The 19,432-nt window shown below is 35.1% G+C and overlaps 2 protein-coding genes across 2 annotated transcripts in view; one reads left to right on the top strand and one right to left on the bottom strand.

Moving 5' to 3' along the window:
* Positions 1–589: 589 nt before the first annotated feature.
* LOC121384669 (zinc transporter ZIP13-like) overlaps positions 590–19,432 on the bottom strand; it is a 32,228-nt gene continuing 13,385 nt past the window's right edge. Inside the window, exons 2-9 of the mRNA XM_041515153.1 lie at positions 8,734–8,838; positions 6,971–7,077; positions 6,239–6,499; positions 5,350–5,439; positions 4,626–4,739; positions 3,340–3,409; positions 2,641–2,740; positions 590–2,188 (exon numbers count right to left, since the gene is read on the bottom strand). Of these exons, the coding sequence (XP_041371087.1) occupies positions 2,116–2,188; positions 2,641–2,740; positions 3,340–3,409; positions 4,626–4,739; positions 5,350–5,439; positions 6,239–6,499; positions 6,971–7,077; positions 8,734–8,838 (920 nt within the window). The 3' untranslated portion in view covers positions 590–2,115. The remainder of the gene's footprint in view (positions 2,189–2,640; positions 2,741–3,339; positions 3,410–4,625; positions 4,740–5,349; positions 5,440–6,238; positions 6,500–6,970; positions 7,078–8,733; positions 8,839–19,432) is intronic.
* LOC121384668 (F-box/LRR-repeat protein fbxl-1-like) overlaps positions 10,785–19,432 on the top strand; it is an 82,104-nt gene continuing 73,456 nt past the window's right edge. Inside the window, exon 1 of the mRNA XM_041515152.1 lies at positions 10,785–11,007. Coding sequence (XP_041371086.1) covers positions 10,942–11,007 — 66 coding nt within the window. The 5' untranslated portion in view covers positions 10,785–10,941. The remainder of the gene's footprint in view (positions 11,008–19,432) is intronic.

Raw genomic sequence — 19,432 nt, 5'->3', positions numbered from 1 at the left:
ACATATAGTGACAGTGTACATTTCCATGGAAATGGCCATGTTTGTTTATACAGTAGTAGCAAAGAAATATGTAACAAGCTACATAATTAGCCCACATTTTTACACTGGAAAGCAATGAAAATGAGGCCAATTCCAGATCAGTTTATGCAGGTATCTATGAAAAGCTACGAAATGGAGTATACTATACGGAATAGTACCTTGGCTTGTGAAGATAGTGTATTTCATACAAATTCTTTGGCAATGTTACAAATGGACAAAATAACAAAAAAGAAAAAAAAGTTTGTTTTGTTTAATGACACCACTAGAGCACATTGGATTATTAATCATTGGCTATTGGATGTCAAACATATGGTCATTCTGACACAGTCATAGAGAGAAAACAGTCAAAATTAAGAGTTTATTTTGTTTAACGACACCACTAGAGCACATTGATTTATTTTATTAATCATCGGATACTGGATGTCAAACATATGGTAATTTTTTACACAGTCATAGAGAGGACACCCGCTACATTTTTTCATTAGTAGCAAGGGATCTTTTATATGCACCATCCTACAGACAGGATAGTACATACCACAGCCTTTGATATACCAGTCATGGTGCATTGGCTGGAACAAGAAATAGTCCAATGGGCCCACTGACGGGGATCGATCCTAGACCGACCGTGCATCAGGCGAGTGCTTTACTACTGGGCTGCATCCCGCCCATCGGTCAAAATGAATGCACACTTCCAAGAATCATAAACTAACAACTGTTAATTGAACTTAGAGAGATGTACACATGTAACTAAAAATAATATAAATTATGCAATAACAATGAAAGGAAAAGAAAGGAGTATTACTTATCAACACCTCAGCAGTTTTCAACTATGGCTACTTGGTGTCTTAACACATGGTTATTTCAAAATTGTTTAGGCCCAAAACACACTGTGATCTGGGTCTGGCCAGTATCTTTGGTGGATCAAGTGGGGGATCTGGGTTTTTTTATTTTATTTATCATCCATAATGTACAAAACTAAATTGCTCTGAAAACACATCTCTGGGTATCTTTATTTCAAAATTTTCTGGGAAGAATGCCATCACCCCCCCCCCCCATAGATTTCACTCCCTTTGAAAGCTGGACTCATTTGCCTTTGAAAACTCATTCTGCCCTTTTCAGAATATTGTGACCCCACCCCCCTTACAAAATCCTGTATCTGCCTCTGACCATGGTACCAATAAAATAAAAATAAAAACTGAAATGAACGTGACAAAATTCACCGTGTTTGTGTTGACATGAACTACACAGGGTTGGAATTGGTGAACTGTTAAAAAGAGGAAATCTAGAGGGGTACCAGAAATTCTTGAAATCCTAGGTTAAAATCTGTGCCATCTGACACATTTTGGAGGAAAGGACGATTAAAATGCGAGGAAACACAATGTTCCATGAGGAAAACACCTGATCCGAGGAGAATTCCCACCCCTGACTACAGATCTGGCAATAGTCAACATAGAACATGTAATCTATTTTGACAGTGTCAGACTAACCAGATTCAGCTTCAGTGTGTTTTAGCCTTAGACAGTGAGAGACAACTTCTGCTGCCATCACATACGCTACTTCTACAGAGTAGCAGCAAGGGATCTTTTATATGCACTTTCCCAGAGACAGGGCAGCACATAGCACAGCCTTAGATATACCAGTCCTTGGGACTTGTTGAGACAAAGAAAAACTCTGGAAAAAAAACCCACACCCTTAAGCGAGTGCTCTGCATACTGACAGTAACTGAGCAACATCCCATCCCATTGCCATAACAACAAACGAAGTAACCAATCAAAACACATGATACAAATAACAAAGATGAAATTTCAACCAACTGATTTGAATGATACAATAACAAAACAAATTGCAATCAGATGATGGGAATTTCACAAAAATGTGTTAAAATTTGGATCAGATTCTTAAAATAACATGCTGCATTCCATTCTAAAGGAATGATAAATAACAATTTATATAGTGTATAACTAAAAAAACTGGTCACACATTACTACTGGCTGGATGATACTGCTATGGCAACTGATCACAAAACACTCTTGGCTGGCTGGATAATATTGCTATGACGACTGGACTGGTTTGACATTAACAAATCAATGTGACACAAGCCATAGCTGCTACTCCGCTACTCAAACATAAAATTTGTTTCACTGACTCCCTGCAAGTAAACATGTATAGGTTATTACATGAGAATATGTGTTGTATGAAATTTATGAACAGGGTACAAAACTGTTATTCCCCTAGCAAGGGGAATAACACAATTGTTAATTACTTAAGATATACTTCATGTAACACAAATTATTGTGACAATTTATTTATTAGAACAGTTTATTTATTAGGAGCACGTGGATGTATGTCAAATTGTTTTTAAAATAATGGTGCTTTGGTTTATGAGTCAACTGACCCTAAAAGTTAAGAAAGTGAATTAAAAATACAATTTTACTTTTTCGTGTTTACAAACATTAAAAACCTAAGAATACATTTTTTAAATTCAAAAGTCAATACATATTGTAAAAACAAAATGAAAAATAACAAGAGAATACTCTCAAACCCAAATGGCCGAAATATTCCAAATACTAAAAACTAGAGCACAAAGGAATTTGATTTTACCATCCATGTTTTTCTTGTAGTAAATCTGGTACAACAGTCACAAGAGCAATGTATAAAAATCCACCGGACGTAAATGGCAAAATCCAAGCAGTTCTCTCCCCTGAAAGAAGAAATACACAAAAAGGTTGTTTTGGCAGATTCATAAATATTTTTTTAAAGTATGAGGTTGGTTCGAAAAAAAAGTGACGATTTCTACTGACTGCAGTGAGGTATATATTAAATATACAAGAAATCTTGTTAGCATGAGAGGTAGGCAGTGGTGACATACTAATAAACGGAAAACAAAGCAACATCTTACTGGTGTTTTTTTTTTTTTAGCTTTTGAGACTTGATTATTAGTAACTATTTTAAAAGTTTAATTGATATCTAGATCTAACTAATGAAGATGGGTCTTGCCTGGTGCTTATAAAAGTTTGAGAGCCTAGACTCGATACTCTAATAGAGTGTGATACACTAATGTAACAATGCCACACACATTGTATGCGTGTGATGTCATTAGAGACTAAGTCTGGACTCTAAAACGTTTTATAACCATGGGCCCTTGTCTACCATTGACCTATTTACCAATGATCAATATGGATTACATTTGTCTTTGAAATATAATTCATTTAAATTTGGCTTTGTTTTCACAAATTCCAAGGTGTGATCTAAAATGAGACAGCATGAAATCATAGCACATGTCTTGAGTGAGCTACAAACCTGCTGCTTGTGCCGAGTCAGCTGTAAGAGCAGTCAACACTCCCAGAACACCACCTGACGCCGTTAGCAACTGCAATATTATGAAAATATTAATAACATTTCTAAAGTTTAGACTAAATATTTTGGGGGAATTTTTGTTATATTAAGATTGTTAATACTGTTCCTAACATAACAACATAATATTTTTTTACTTAATCAAAAGGTCGTAATATTCCTAATATAACTAATAAAACATTTCTAATGAACCTACAATAATTATTTTTACTTCATCAGTATATCCACCACAAATCAAAGTAAACAATAATCATACAACCTTTCACAACATAACATTTCAGTACAAGTTATTATTTGTTGATACATTCCAGTATACGTTATTATTCTTAACTCTATTCCAGTACCTGACGCCATATAACCGTAAATAAAATTCAACTATATTTCAGTACACATTATTATTCCTTAACTCTATTCAAGTGTAAGTTAATAATCCTCAACTATATTTCAGTACACATTATTATTCCTTAACTCTATTCAAGTGTAAGTTAATAATCCTCAACTATATTTCAGTACATATTATTAATATAAATCTATTCAAGTGTAAGTTAATAATCCTCAACTATATTTCAGTACACATTATTATTCCTTAACTCTATTCAAGTGTAAGTTAATAATCCTCAACTATATTTCAGTACACATTATTATTCCTTAACTCTATTCAAGTGTAAGTTAATAATCCTCAACTATATTTCAGTACACATTATTAATATAAATCTATTCAAGTGTAAGTTAATAATCCTCAACTATATTTCAGTACACATTATTAATATAACTCTATTCCAACATAACTTATTATTCCTTAACTCTGGGGCGGGACGCAGCCCAGTGGTGAAGCGCTCGCTTGATGCACGGTCGGTTTGGGATCGATCCCCGTCGGTGGGCCCATTGGGCTCTTTTTCGCACCACGATTGGTATATCAAAAGCCGTGGTATGTATTATCCTGTTTGTGGGATAGTGCATATAAAAGATCCCTTGCTGCTAATCGAAAAGAGTAGCCCATGAAGTGGCGACAATGGTTTCCTCTCTCAATATCTGTGTGGTCCTTAACCATATGTCTGGCACTATATAACCCTAAATAAAATGTCTTGAGTGCGTTATTAAATAAAACATTTCCTTCCTTAACTCATTACAGTAATAGTTATTCCTTAACTTTATTTCAGAACAAATTATTTCTTCATTTTATTCCAGTACAAGTTTAATAATTCCTTAACTCTCTATCAAAGAACTCCTACCTGGGCCTTTGCAGCTTGCCATCTGTCAAAACCTGACCGAAGCAAAATGGCAAAGTCACCAACCTCATGCGGGATTTCATGTAGAAGAATCGCAAATGTTGTCAAAAAGCCAGCCTAAAAATGTAGACAAGTTTGATACAAATATCTAACTACATGTCTCTAAGATGATAAATAATATTTGTACATACTACCGGAATATGTCATAGCACTTAGAAATGCACAGACAATAAAATACCATTGATCACCCAAAATCCATTCTTTATGTAATTATTATTTAAATTATTCAATTGATAGAGTGAATTAATAAAAATCGAGTGAATGGCACATCGAAAAGAAGAAAACAACAATGTCTTATACAGAATTAAAGAAAAATAAATTAATTAATGAAGCAAATTAACAAATGAAAAAAAAAGTTTAATAATACCTTAGAACAAAAATATAATGGGCTGCATGAAGTAAAAAACAGGCAGAAATCTCAGTCGTGTGTGCAGGAAATTGTCCAGTGGGAGTGTGTGTATGTGTGGGGGGTGGTGGGGGGGTGGAGGGAGGAGGTTTGTAGGCTGTGGTGAGTGACGTTTTTAAGGGAGATGCGTCATGGTTCCCTGGGAAATACATTAGTAAAAAGAAACTTTCTTTGAAGCAGGGGTAGGTTTCGACCCCCAACCCACCCCCTCAGGAACACATGCCTAACTATCACCTGACAAACTTCAACAGATTTCCTTACCTTGGGACTGATAAGAAAGCTTCCTGCAACTGCTAAACCATGTGTAAAATTGTCAATACAGTTAGCTAATAAATTCAGATAGCCACTGATCTGGAAGAAAAGTGTATGTCTTTAAGTATGGTATGTGTAATGAGATCGAGTTTAAAATTTAATCTTCAATTATCATAAAAGACAAACATAAATAAACAAGATTTACTTAAAGGCACAGTAAACTATTAGCATTAAATGGCCCAACAAAATATTATCTAAAAATATATACAGTGAAACCCCTCAAAAGTGGGCCCTCTGTAAAGCAGTATTCCCTCAGAACTGGATGTTTTTAAATACCAGTACACTACATAACCACAAGGCTAGCTCTGGCACTTGCCAAATTCGCCAACTGCGAATTTTGAAAACAACTGGCAAATTTTATTTTAATTTGGCAAAAGAATTTCAAGTATTAATTGATATTTTGTTACAAAATAACTGGGCATCTATAAAATTTGGAAGTTTAATAAACAATTTGGCGAAATTTTCTGCTGATCCAGAGCTAGCCCTCTCAAAACCAGATAACTCTTAAAACCGGACTTGTTACTTATTCATATGGGTATCCAGTTTTGAGGGGTTTCACTGTGCATATAATCTGTCCCAAAAAGTGTATATTTCAGATCATTAAAAATCAGCAAGGATTTTGATACGGCACAAAAGTGGCATTTGGTATACCAACTGAATATAAAATTAATTTATAATGCAGTACCAAACAAAAATAAACCTTGTAATCTGTGATGAAATAATAATTTATGTTAATTATTAACTTATCTAAAAATTATAAATCTAAATCACAAATTTAGGGCTTGAAATAATAAAACAAACACTATTTTGAAATATAAAAAATATATGAAATACTTACTTTGATTTTACCACCAGGCTTTTTATCACAACTATTTTGATTTTGTACAACTGAAAAATGTTGTCCATTTGAAATACAGTTTTTCTTCAAGTTCTTCCCATTTGCCACAGATTTCGATTTATTCTTGTGCTTATGTTTGTGTTTATTGTTAATATGTCTGGTTTGAACGTTTGTTGTTTTGGGGATGTATCCATTCTTCTGTACACTATACGTGTTTATGTGTGAATCTGTCACCGCCTTTTCATTACACGTATCTTCAAGCTGGAATTACAAATAAAATTAACAATAAAAATAGACTACTGTTTATTAAAGGGCCATTATCAGTTATTGTAAACTAATGGTGAGTAAGATCTGTTTTCCAGACCTGTCTGAAATGTTGATAATTGTAAATGAATCCTAACAAACAAAAGATAATTTTTTTCAAAAACTTTATGGCTTTATGGAAATGCTTCACCCTTACCATTAGGGCCATCCATAAAGTATATATGTCCAGAGGATGAGGGGGAATGGGACTCTGAGCATTATATATGAAAAGTGTACATGGGTGGGGGGAGAGTACATACACCAGTATGTGTAGTTGAAAAATCAGCAGAGTTAAAGTACTGATTCACTTATTGTCAAATATAACTTTAATTTAAAAAATATCTTGTTACGACAATAATAAAAATCCTTTTGATCATATTAATCAGTGTTATCAAAGAGCCTAACATAACTACCAATAATATGACTCACCGTTTCAAAATCATTCTCATCTCCAAATGTCTTCTCTAGGATTAGAAACATCATCATTCCTGTTATCACCCAACACCCAATTCTGACATGGTCTAAGTGAAAATTATCTGAAACAAACAAAAACAGCTTGGTTTAAACATAATGCTGGTCTAGTCAAACAACAAGGAAAGGCAAGGGTAAGGAACAGGGACACGAGGCAGGGATAAGGGGCAAGGCAAGGTGATGCAATGCAATGAAAGCCATGGCAAGGCAAGGCAAGGCAAGACAGTAAAGGCAAGACAAAGCGAGGCAAGGCAAGGCAAGGCAGCAAGGCGTGGCGCAGCAAGGCGCGGCGCAGCATGGCGCGGCGCAGTAAGGCAAGGCAAGACAGTAAAGGCAAGACAAAGCGAGGCAAGGCAAGGCAGCAAGGCGCGGCGCAGCAAGGCGCGGCGCAGCAAGGCGCGGCGCAGCAAGGCAAGGCGCAGCAACACGGCAAGGCAGTGAATGCAAGGCAGGGCAGGGCAGGGCAGTGAAGGCAAGGCAGGGCAAGGCAAGGCAAGGCAAGGCAGGGCAGGGCAGGGCAGGGCAGTGAAGGCAAGGCAGGGCAAGGCAAGGCAGGGCAGTGAAGGCAAGGCAAGGCAAGGCAAGGCAAGGCAAAATGGGGTGGATTTGAGTGGTGGAGCAAAGTGGGAAGTTTAGGAGACAGGGTGTAGTGGGGCAAACTGACAGGCAGAAACCAAAAGCTAGAAACAGACAACTAAGAACAACAAGTAGCATGACATAAAATAACACATTGTCAATACATCACTGACTGATGATGACGACAGTGACTACAGTTAAAGCATTTCACTCCTAAATAACATGGACTAAGCTCTTTACACTGTGTTATAATTTAACACTGGAAGTTTTATACTGATGTTGATCAGAAATTCATTCATATATTTACCATTGTTTAATTAACACTCAACAGCCAATGTATATTTTTGTGCTGTGGTGTCATTAAACATTCATTAATTAATTCTATAAATGGCCTGAGGGTGACCATAATCACCATACTGCCCAGACTGTAGAGATCATGTCACCAAGAAGTACCATGGACTGAATTTAATGATTCGATCCAATTGATAAAATCTCTTCTAGATATCATGGTTGTTCCAGAATTACTGATCGCATGGAGGGATGTAGTGGGTTTTTTTTTTAATATACTGACCACCAAATATGCACAGGGGATAAATTGTGGCTAAACCACCAAGCCTAAAATAATTTACTGACCATAGTCAAGTGTACTGTAAGTATGAAAGCCAGGCATCAGTGACAGAAGCCGTTTATAAATTATAGCCACAGAAACTCACCACCGTCACATCACTTACTAATGAACTCTCGTCTTAAGGCAGAAGGTGATGAAAGTACATTGCTACAGTAACATGATAACACACTGAGACTTATATCCATATAAAACTCAGACAGAAGCTGATGATAACGTCAAGCAATATCAAAGTGTTTAGCCACCGACATTGAATTTAATGTCGAGATGAAATTTTTACACCGTCTTCTAGATAATATCAGAGGCAGATCCTAGAGGGAGACCAGGGGACCCATACCCCATTAAAATATTCAAGTGCCCCTTTTTCCCATCCTTTAATTTTCCTCAACTGAGATGCGCTATTGGTGAATTAGTTTTTGTGCCCTTTTCTGGTTAGACCCCCAAAGTAAAATATTTCCAGGACCTGCCCCTGTAGTATGATGCAAAAGCATGGTTATAACTACAAACTAAGAAAGCCAACCTTGGTCCACGTAGGCCCAGGCTTCCGGCAGAAGATGAAGGAAGACATCACCCAGCAGTCCGCCCACAGCAAAACTCAGCATCAGTTTGAGGTTGGCAGCCGCAGCTGTAAATATTAACATAATGATCAGTTAAAAAACAGAAACAAATCAAAACACTGTCTCCAGACACAGAGGTAGCTAAATAGTGAATACTATACCACACAGACTGAATACTTCTGTCTCTGTAAAGCTAGACATCCAATAGCCGATGATTAATTAATTAATGTGCTCCAGTGGTGTCGTTAAACAAAACAAACAAACTATAAAGCTATATATTTCTTGTTCTAGCCAGTGCTCTACAACTGGTGTAACAAAGGTCACAGTTGGAGAAACAAGGACTGGGATGTGGAGGTGGACAGCGAAAGAAGCTGAAAGATAGGAGTTGCCAGATTGGGAAGAAATGAGATGGAATTCAAAGGAGCAAAAGGAAAGGGGGCACTGGGATAAAAAAACACACAAAAAAACCCCCACAAAACAAAACAAAACAAAGGTCATGGTATGTACTATCCTATCTGTGAGATAGTGCATATTTAAAAGATCCCTTGCTGCTAATCGAAAAGAGTAGCCCATGAATTGGTGACAGCTGGTTTCCTCTCTCAATATCTGTGTGGTCCGTAAGCATATGACTGACGCTATATAACCATAAATACAATGTGTTGAGTGTGTCGTTAAATAAAACATTTCCTTCCTTCCTTCTGTAAAGCTATACTTCCTATTTAATCATTTATTTCTTGTTTAAAATCTATTTTACATTTAATTGTAAAGCTGTTGAACATGAGACATAAGTAGGTAATCAATAATTTGGCAGAGCAGTTTAAAAAAAAAAAAAAAAACTTATATAAAAAATAAATATATATTTTTTATACATACACTGAGATGAACATTCATAGATGTAACTATAAACCAAGTTTCATTGATGTAGCACTTATAGTTTGTGAGAAACGGAGATAAACACAAAACTTTAATGTTGAGCTAAACGCAAACATCAGAAAAGTATTACCTATATCTCACCCTCTTCCTTCGTAAAAGCGACCAAAACAATTTTAAAATCTTTCTCAGCCAAGCTTTTATGGTTTAAACCAAACTTATAATTATGAATTAAAGCTGCAAATTCATGTGGAAGTACACAGACTACTTACCATTACATTGCAAATAATAGTGACTATACTGCTTAAATGAAATTAATTTTTTTAATGTGCTGATTAGATGTAATTACCACCAGTCGAACCGTTGTAATGATTACCCTCTTTACTTGTTAAATATTCAACAAACAATGAAAGAAAACGAATATGTGTTAACACCACTTCAGGCCAATTTCAGTTAAATTACTAATATTTGGTGTATAAAATATAATTATTCAGATGCCTTGTCTTTATTAGAGAGGCTGGGACTGATTATGTGTCATGGACACAATCTCAGACTTTGTCAGACAATTCAGTTCAAAACAGGTACTTCTGAATAGCATACAAGGGATCTTTTATATACACAGACAGGACAGTACATACCATAGCTTTTGCTATACCAATCAGGCGTCAATGGATAGGATGAGAAAAAAACTCCAAAAACCCACACAAATCAGTGAGCACTCTACAATGTGTGCTACATATCACCCCACAAGAAGCAAGCAAATCATTAACTTGCACGCATTTGCAGACTGTATGACATAACTAGTTTACTACCAGCACTAGTACACATACAAAACATATCTATCAATCATATCAGACTCCCACAGTAAAAAAACATTCGACAAACAGCCCACCACAAACAGAGGAAGATAGCGACAACACAGATCCACACTCTGCATGATGTAACTGCTGTTAAACTAACTACTGTAAAAAATCCAAACCCAAAACCAACTTGCATTACGTACACATGTAATTGTCAAGCATACCTCATCTGTGTGTTAAACATTCAACTAACAAGCCATCACTTACTGGACGACTGTAACCCAGCACACTGCACACTGCCAAATTAAGTAAGAGGAACCACATGTGTGTGTGGTGGGGGAAAGCCCATCCATCTATCCATGCACCTAAGACTGTAAGAGCCGGGCTGCACTCCACAGTAACCTCAAGTGACCCCCACGACACTTCCTTTCATCGACTACACACAACCGGCTGTAGAGACAGATGGTGCAATAAGAAGAACATAATAATAAAAACAAAAAGATGGTTCTTGAAGTGGTGAAGGAACAGAGGAAGGATGGCACTGCGACCTCCGGACAACAGTTTTCGGTAAGTTGTTGCTTGTATCTTGCTAAGTTTGTCCCGTGTTACATGTGTGTGTGTGTGCACATGAATGTGAGTGCATGTGTGAGTGCATGTGTGAGTGGTGCAGAGTAGTGGTTTATACAAGACTCTGCAGACCCAGAAAGCATGGAGAGTATCATCTGTGTGTAGAGTACACCATGAGGTGCTGTGTTGTTTATGTGTGTTCCATAGTTCGGTGTGCCAGTCAGTTGTCGTGGCAACTCCTAAGTTCCCAAAGCCATATGGCTGTGAGATGCATACTTGGATAATTGTAAGCAGGATGTTCCCATAAGCAGTAGATTAGTTAACAGTAGTGATACATAAAGTTTGTTTTGTTTTGTTTAACACCACCACTAGAGCACATTGATTAATTAATCAATGGCTGTTGGATGTCAAGCATTTAGTAATTCAGACTCGTAGTCATCAGGGGAAACCGCTACATTTTTTCCATTAGCAGCAAATGATCTTTTATATGAACTTTCCCACAGACAGAAAAGCACATAACACAGCCTTTGACCAGTTGTGGTGCACTGGCTGGAATGAGAAAAAAATAGTAGTGATACATGCATGCTCACTTCTTTAAAACAGAATATATTATCTGTATTAAGACCAAAATAAAACATGTTTCTCCAGAATCGACCGTTCTACCTCTCCATCTCACTACTCCATTAAAACCGATTATAATTTTACACTGTACAAAAATAACAAAATAGGAAAAGTTAAACACTTGCTTTCATCACAATTCACATCCTATGTTTTGGAAGTATCTTGCTGCCTTCATCAGGGGATTACATTTCTTTCATTTGTTTATGTTAGTCCATATTGACCATTTAATATCTTTACATAGGAATAGCCATTTTACATTAAACAGCTATTTCCAAGTAAAGATGAACATAACATAGACAACTGAGAGAATTGTAATTATTCAATGAAGGCAGCGCGATTATGTCAAAATGTAAGGTGCAAATTGTGAAGAAAGTGATGACGTAATTATTAATTTTAGTAATTATGTAGGTATTTAAAGGACTGACAATAAAAACTTTTAATGTACACAAATGTGTTTTATTTTTAATTTGCATTCCTGCTTACACATGTATCAGCCAAACATTACCTACACCACACCACACAGAACACGTTTACCAGTATTTAGATGGGGTTTTTTTTAGCAACCAATCATTTCACATGTTTCATATATTTTAATTACAATCAGTCAATTCAGTCAGTCTATTTAATATATTTTCTTACACACCTGTTGGTGAGAACACCATAAGTTATTTTTGATAACACATAGTTGTTTATACACATACATGTGTTAACAATTTCAAGAAATATGACTGGCTGTTCCTAGGTGATGACTAGATCACCACTGCCATACAGGCAATGAAAAACTACACAATGGAAATCAATTACATTGTGACATATAGTTAACCTGACAAACATGGGTCTGTGATGCATAAGTTAGCTACAAGTACAACGGCTGTAAATAAGTTTTAGTTAAAAAAGATGTTAAAATTTGCTTAAAACCTGGATTTTAAGGATATGTAAGAAATAGAATAATACATTTGTATCCGTTAGATACCATTTATCTCACTCGTTTAAAAACATATCAAACTCGCTTGCGCTTGTTAGATACATTTTAAAACAACTTGTTGTGAGATAAATGGTATCTAACGGCCACTCGTGTGTTATTCTCTATATTAAACCAGTCACTTTACCTACTTGGTCTGTTTAATATCTTTTAATACAACCAATGAGTTTAGTTGGGTCTATTTAATATTACAGTCAGTCAGTTCAGTTAGCCTATTTAATATATTATGACATTCCTTTAGTTCACTTGGTCTGTTTAATATCTTTTAATACAACCAATGAGTTTAGTTGGGTCTATTTAATATTACAGTCAGTCAGTTCAGTTAGCCTATTTAATATATTATGACATTCCTTTAGTTCACTTGGTCTGTTTAATATCTTTCAATACAACCTCTCAGTTTAGTTGGTATATTTAATATATTGATCAATCAGTTTCTTTGGTCTATTTAATATGTATTTTTACATCAACCATGGAGTTTAGCTGGTCTATTTAAAACCAGTATACCTGTGCCAAAAACAACCAGTTAGTGTTTATCTGCATAAACAAATCCAATAAAACTCACAAGGAAATGCAATCTTGTAAAATATTTTCTGTTTACATTTCTAGTTAATGGACTACATTAGTCGTATTTGCAATTCAGCATATTTATATTTTTGTTTATAGTCTTCATGAGTTTGCTTGGCTATAATCACTTAAACTTGTTTTCCTATTTAACATGCATAAACAAATGCACAATCCAAAGCGTACAGTGACTATCAGTAATAACGATAAGCTATCAGACAGCATACTGTTTATACAGTGAACTGATTTACACTGGGTATGGTTCTACGATATTAAATGTGTACAGCTGATATTTCATCTTAGGAACCGTTTACAATTATCAATGTTTTCACATTACCAATCTATTTTGGGACAATATATATATATATATACAATATATAAATAGTGTGTAATAATATTTTTTTTTATCTAAAAGCTAGGATCTCCACGAGTACTCGAGTACTCGGGCATGGGTCGAGTTTAGTAAGACTCAAGTCCGTTCACAGGACTCAAGTACCCGTACAAGGTTTGAACACAATGATAAACTATCATACAATGGACAATGTAGGCCAACAACAGTAGATAATCAACAATATAAGTTACACAATAATTATATGATCATGCGCTAGTTTTTCTTTTAATTTGGCCATCCATCACAACATTGAACATAATTATCCACTGGTTTCTGATTTGACATCCATGTTCAGCGCTGGAATTAGGATGCATAATACTATTTTACTTTATTCCATAGTCTCATTATTATCTTATTATCTAGTGTAAATGTCGGGTACTCGGGTCCCGGTCGAGTTTGATCCTCGAGTACTCGAGTGCAATATTTTGGACTTGTGGAGGCCCTACTAAAAGCATACATTAAACAAGTTTATTTATTTGACTTTTTTTTCCCAATTGTTTATTTTCCCCAGAAACAGGTACTGTCAGGGTTGTGTAGACCTGATTCATTGCAATTACATTATTTCATCTTATACTTATCTCAAACAGGGAAGTACACTAGTGGTTTTTAGCATATGGTTTTTAACCCACTTAAAAATCAATAAGAATATCCACTGAGAATAAACTTTTTAAATATATAGGCTTTTACTGTGTGTTAGGGGAGTGGTGTACCAAAATGAGTATATTTGTAATTACTGATACAAGTGAGACATTTTTCATAATTGTCAATGGTCGATAGTGTTGTTATGACTACAAAATAATCTATATAATCTGATCACATAAAAGGCACCTAGTTTTATATTGACCAAAAAAAGGGCTAATTTATAATGTTTACATCTATGTTAATATTCATTAGTAGTTATATGTATATAACCAAAGTTTATCTTTAAAATACAGGTGTAGTTATTTTAAATGTTAGCTGTTTCAAGTTGGACCTAGTCTTTCTGACACTTCTCTCAACATTCCATCTATCCAAATTAATTTTTAATTACTGGCAACACAAAGCTGACCATTATGGGTGACGGAATCTCATTAATATCCACTTGATACTAATAAACGGCCAATGGTGAATTATAATACAATTTAGGAAGCAAAACATATACAGTGAAACCTCTCAAAACCAGACCCTTCATAAACTGGAATCCCCTCAAAACCACCCATTTTTCATGGTCCCTTTTTAAATATCTGTATAGAAGAGAACCTCTCTAAACCGAATACCCCTTAAAACCAGACGTTTTACTTGATCCAGAAGGTGTCCGGTTTAAAGGAGTTTCACTTTATATTAAACTACATGGTGTAAGGCTGTCTTTTTACATGGAAGTGACAAGGTGATAAATAGATACATGCAAATCATAAACTACTTTCATGTACCTACAGGCCTACATAATATCAACACAATGGAAATGATAAAATATAGGTCACAGTAAGACATAAAATCTAGGTGATATATGTACAGTAAATACTAGTTATATAGGTCACAGTAACATATATACATGTATTATAAACTGGGTAATTATATATAGAGGATATTTCATCTTTTTTTGTCAAATATCATTTATATTTCATCGAATGTGATATGATTGCAAACTTCACGAGATGAAATATAAATCATATTTAACAAAAAACATGAAATTTTCTATTTATTATATAACTTTTGGCAATTTATCTTTATTTATAAAAAGCCAGCAGCAAAATAGTTTCAGCTTTCTTACAGTGAAGATAACACTTTCTATAGTGACAATAACACATTTTAGAGTGAAATAGTGAAATTTTCACTCTAAAATGTGTTATTGTCACCGAGTGACTGATAACACTTTTATTTCACTGATATTTTAAGATATTTCACTAAATGTTATATAATATAATTTCTACATTATATATCTATGTAACACCAAATTTGTACACCATGGAAAATCATTCTGGGCAGATTCAGCTCCCAAGTTTTTATTTCCTTTATTTAGAAAATACATGTACCGGTATGTCATTCAGGAATAAAATAATAAATACAGATCACAATAACATACATGTGTACATACTGTGTGATATTAAAGCAATGAAAGTGATAAATATAGGTCATAAATAAACCAAGCAAACATCTATATACCTATGTAACATTAGAAAAGTGAAAGCAAGAAACTGAACAACAGAGAAAGATGCAAGTTGAAATTTTGTTTTGTTTTTTTGGTTTATATCAAAAGAGCAAAGTTCAAATATTTTTTTTCTACAGCAAAATAACCTTTGAATGGAATGTTTAAGGGTAATCTATACTATAGCTTTCATCTTTATTACCAGTGTACAAACTGTACCTTTGTTTAAGTTACCCCACCCTTCATCTGACATATAGGGCCGAATTGACTAATCCTGTTTTTCTTAAAGGCAGGTGTTTAAGCATTGTAAATGTATGTAGTTACATGTGCGTAACACAGGTGTTTAAGCATTGTAAATGTATGTAGTTACATGTGCGTAACACAGGTGTTTAAGCATTGTAAATGTATGTAGTTACATGCGTGTAGGGCGGGATGTAGCCCAGTGGTAAAGCACTCACTTGATTCGCGGTCGGTTTGGGATCGATCCCCGTCGGTGGGCCCATTTGGGCTATTTCTCGTTCCAGCCAGTGCACCATGACTGGTATATCAAAGGCCGTGGTATGTGCTATCCTGTCTGTGGGATGGTGCATATAAAAGATCCCTTGCTACTAATGGAAATATTATAGCGGGTTTCCTCTCTATGACAGTGTCATAATGACCATATGTTTGACATCCAATAGCCGAAGATTAATAAATCAATGTGCTCTAGTGGTGTCGTTAAACAAAAACAAACTTTACATGCATGTAAGACATAAACAGGCTTTGTAAATTCAACCCATAGTGGTTAAGACAGCAGCCTTATAGTTGCTAGGTAGTGGGTTCATGTCCCGATTAGTATGAATTTTAAGTTCATCAGATGGTGTACTATAATATTTATTATATAACATTTAGTAAAAAAGTAAAGTTTGTTTTATTTAACGACGCCGCTAGAGCACATTGATTTTTTATCTTATCATCGGCTATTGGACGTCAAACATATGGTCATTCTGACACTGTTTTTAGAGGAAACCCGCTGTCGCCACATAGGCTACTCTTTTTACGACAGGCAGCAAGGGATCTTTTATTTGCGCTTCCCACAGGCAGGATAGCACAAACCATGGCCTTTGTTGAACCAGTTATGGATCACTGGTCGGTGCAAGTGGTTTACACCTACCCATTGAGCCTTGCGGAGCACTCACTCAGGGTTTGGAGTCGGTATCTCGATTAAAAATCCCATGCCTCGACTGGGATCCGAACCCAGTACCTACCAGCCTGTAGACCGATGGCCTGCCACGACGCCACCGAGGCCGGTATATATAACATTTAGTGAAATATGTTAAAATATTAGTGAAATAAAAGTGTTATCAGTCACTCAGTGATGATAACACATTTCAGAGTGAAAATTTCACTCTAAAATGTGTTATCGTCACTGTAGAAAGTGTTATCTTCACTGTAAGAAAGCCAGAACTATTTTTCTGCTGGCATTTTAAAAATAAAGGTAAAATGCCAAAAGTTATATAATAAATAGCATGACTTCACTCGATGAGATATAAATCATATTTGACAAAAAAACATGAAATATCCTCTATATATTTGTATCATTTATTTTCTTCATTGTGTTACAAGCCTTCCTTAAAAATCAGCTGATGCCATTGTAAATAATATATACAGTGACGTTCAAAAGAAACTTTACATACATAAAATTTCAATAATTTGATAAACATTGTTGCTAATAAAAAAGAACCCCCAATTTTGAAAGCACCTTACAAACACATTGCATGTATCACGAAGTGCATTGTGATGTTAAGATGTTGAACTTCATGATACTTTCATATCCCACCATGGCATACCATTTGTTGGTTTTCTATAACAGAATTTGAAGCCTTGTAAGGTTTCTTTTGGATGCCAGTATGAGATCTCGCTCCAGCCAGTGCACCACGACTGGTATATCAAAGGCTGTGGTATGTGTTATCCTGTCTGTGGGATGGTGCATATAAAAGATCCCTTGCTGCTAATCGAAAAGAGTAGCCTATGAAGTGGCAAAAGCGGGTTTCCTCTCTATATGTGTGTGGTTCTTAACTATATGTCTGACGCCATGTTACTGTAAATAAAATGTGTTCAGTGTGTTGTTAAATAAAACATTTCCTTCTTCCTTCCAGTATGAGACATATTGTGATACAGGGATCCCACATTGTGATACAAACATTCTCATAATACCCTTCCCGACTAATAACATCTATATATGGTGGAAAATACATAATAATGGATCGGTTAATAATTTTGTTCATTTTAACTTGATATATGATCTTAAAGGGACAGACCCTAGTTGTTAAACACTACTACATATTTTTCACTATTAAAGCTGTTTTTTAACAATTTAAATTAGGAGTACTTACATTTTATTGTTTAGAATATTCATTTTCATACACCTGAAGTGGTCCTGGTCATCCAGGTTTTTGTAATAACCCAAAATGCATTTTTCATAATCCTAAAAATGCACGTTCGTCGGAGAAGTAATGATTATCAAGACAGGCTCTAGTTTATTGGTAGACAATATTTTCAGGTATTAAACATCACAAACTTCAGATTTTCTCTGTTATAACTATGTCCAAATGTTTTGCAGGTATGTAGATTAACTAAAACTTACTGTCCATTTTCACTGACTAAAACTAGGGTCTGCGGCTTTAATGCTTATATCCAATTAAAGGTTCAAACACATTCTCTTGGGCACACACCTCAACTACATGTATCTGGGTTGTCTATCAAAAATGAGTTATCTAAAAACTAGTGCATCCGACTCTTAATTTTGTCTTTACAGTAGTACACAAGTACCTGTAACTATAATAACTGCAATAGGTTATTCACTGTATCACAAAAGAGGTTATTATATTTACAAAATATCTTGGCCAACCACTTATCCTCAACTCCACCCCACACCACCCTCCTTCAACTGCCCTGAGATTATAGTAACAGTTTCACATTCCCTTCTGCTTTGAAATGAGGCAACTATCTTGGCACTTTGACATTATCTATATAATGAATAGAGGCTCTTTTGGGGAAACCTTACCAGTAATATTATCAGGACCATTTTCCAGCAGCACACTTTTTGACACAGTGTGGCTGTGAAATGTGAAAGAAAAGACGCATACAAAATTAATTCTATGGGTATCAATACAGCAATACCAGTGTTTCCAATTGAGTAGTAAAGTTCAGGGGGAATATTGTGGTCTGGAACTGGGGTTCGAATATGAAACTAGCGGACCTGTGTGTCTATATTTTCCCAGGACACCTATATATTACACTGTTTTAGTCTTAAGAGGGAGGGGTTTATTTATCAAATGGATGAGAGAAAAGGACTCCATCACATGCGGTCTCCAAATACAACTTAAAATTAAATTTGGCAAACATATTTCATTATTAAGTACTCCAAAAAGTAATACAAAATTCAAATAAATTCAATTCTTTTAAAAACCCATAATTTTCTTATACATGTATTTTGTTGGGTTCACTAAAACTTATACTTGATTACAGATTTTCTGAATAAATCTGTCGAATTATTAATACATTTTTGGGTTCTGTTATCTGTGATAAACACCCTGTTTATAGTGAATTACAGCACACAAATATTAAAATTATTACAGATAGAGACATGGATATTGGGTGAATATTCATAACTGTTAGTCAAATAAAATGAAAAAACAACAACAAAAAACAAGCTTGTTCAAAGAACTAGTTCTGTAATTGGCTCTTTTTGCTAATATATTAT

Source organism: Gigantopelta aegis, chromosome 10 (genome assembly GCF_016097555.1).
Source record: "Gigantopelta aegis isolate Gae_Host chromosome 10, Gae_host_genome, whole genome shotgun sequence".
NCBI classification, from domain to species: Eukaryota; Metazoa; Mollusca; class Gastropoda; order Neomphalida; family Peltospiridae; genus Gigantopelta; species Gigantopelta aegis.
The sequence above is the reverse complement of the archived record's forward strand: the minus strand, read 5'-3'. Positions and strand labels throughout refer to the sequence as shown.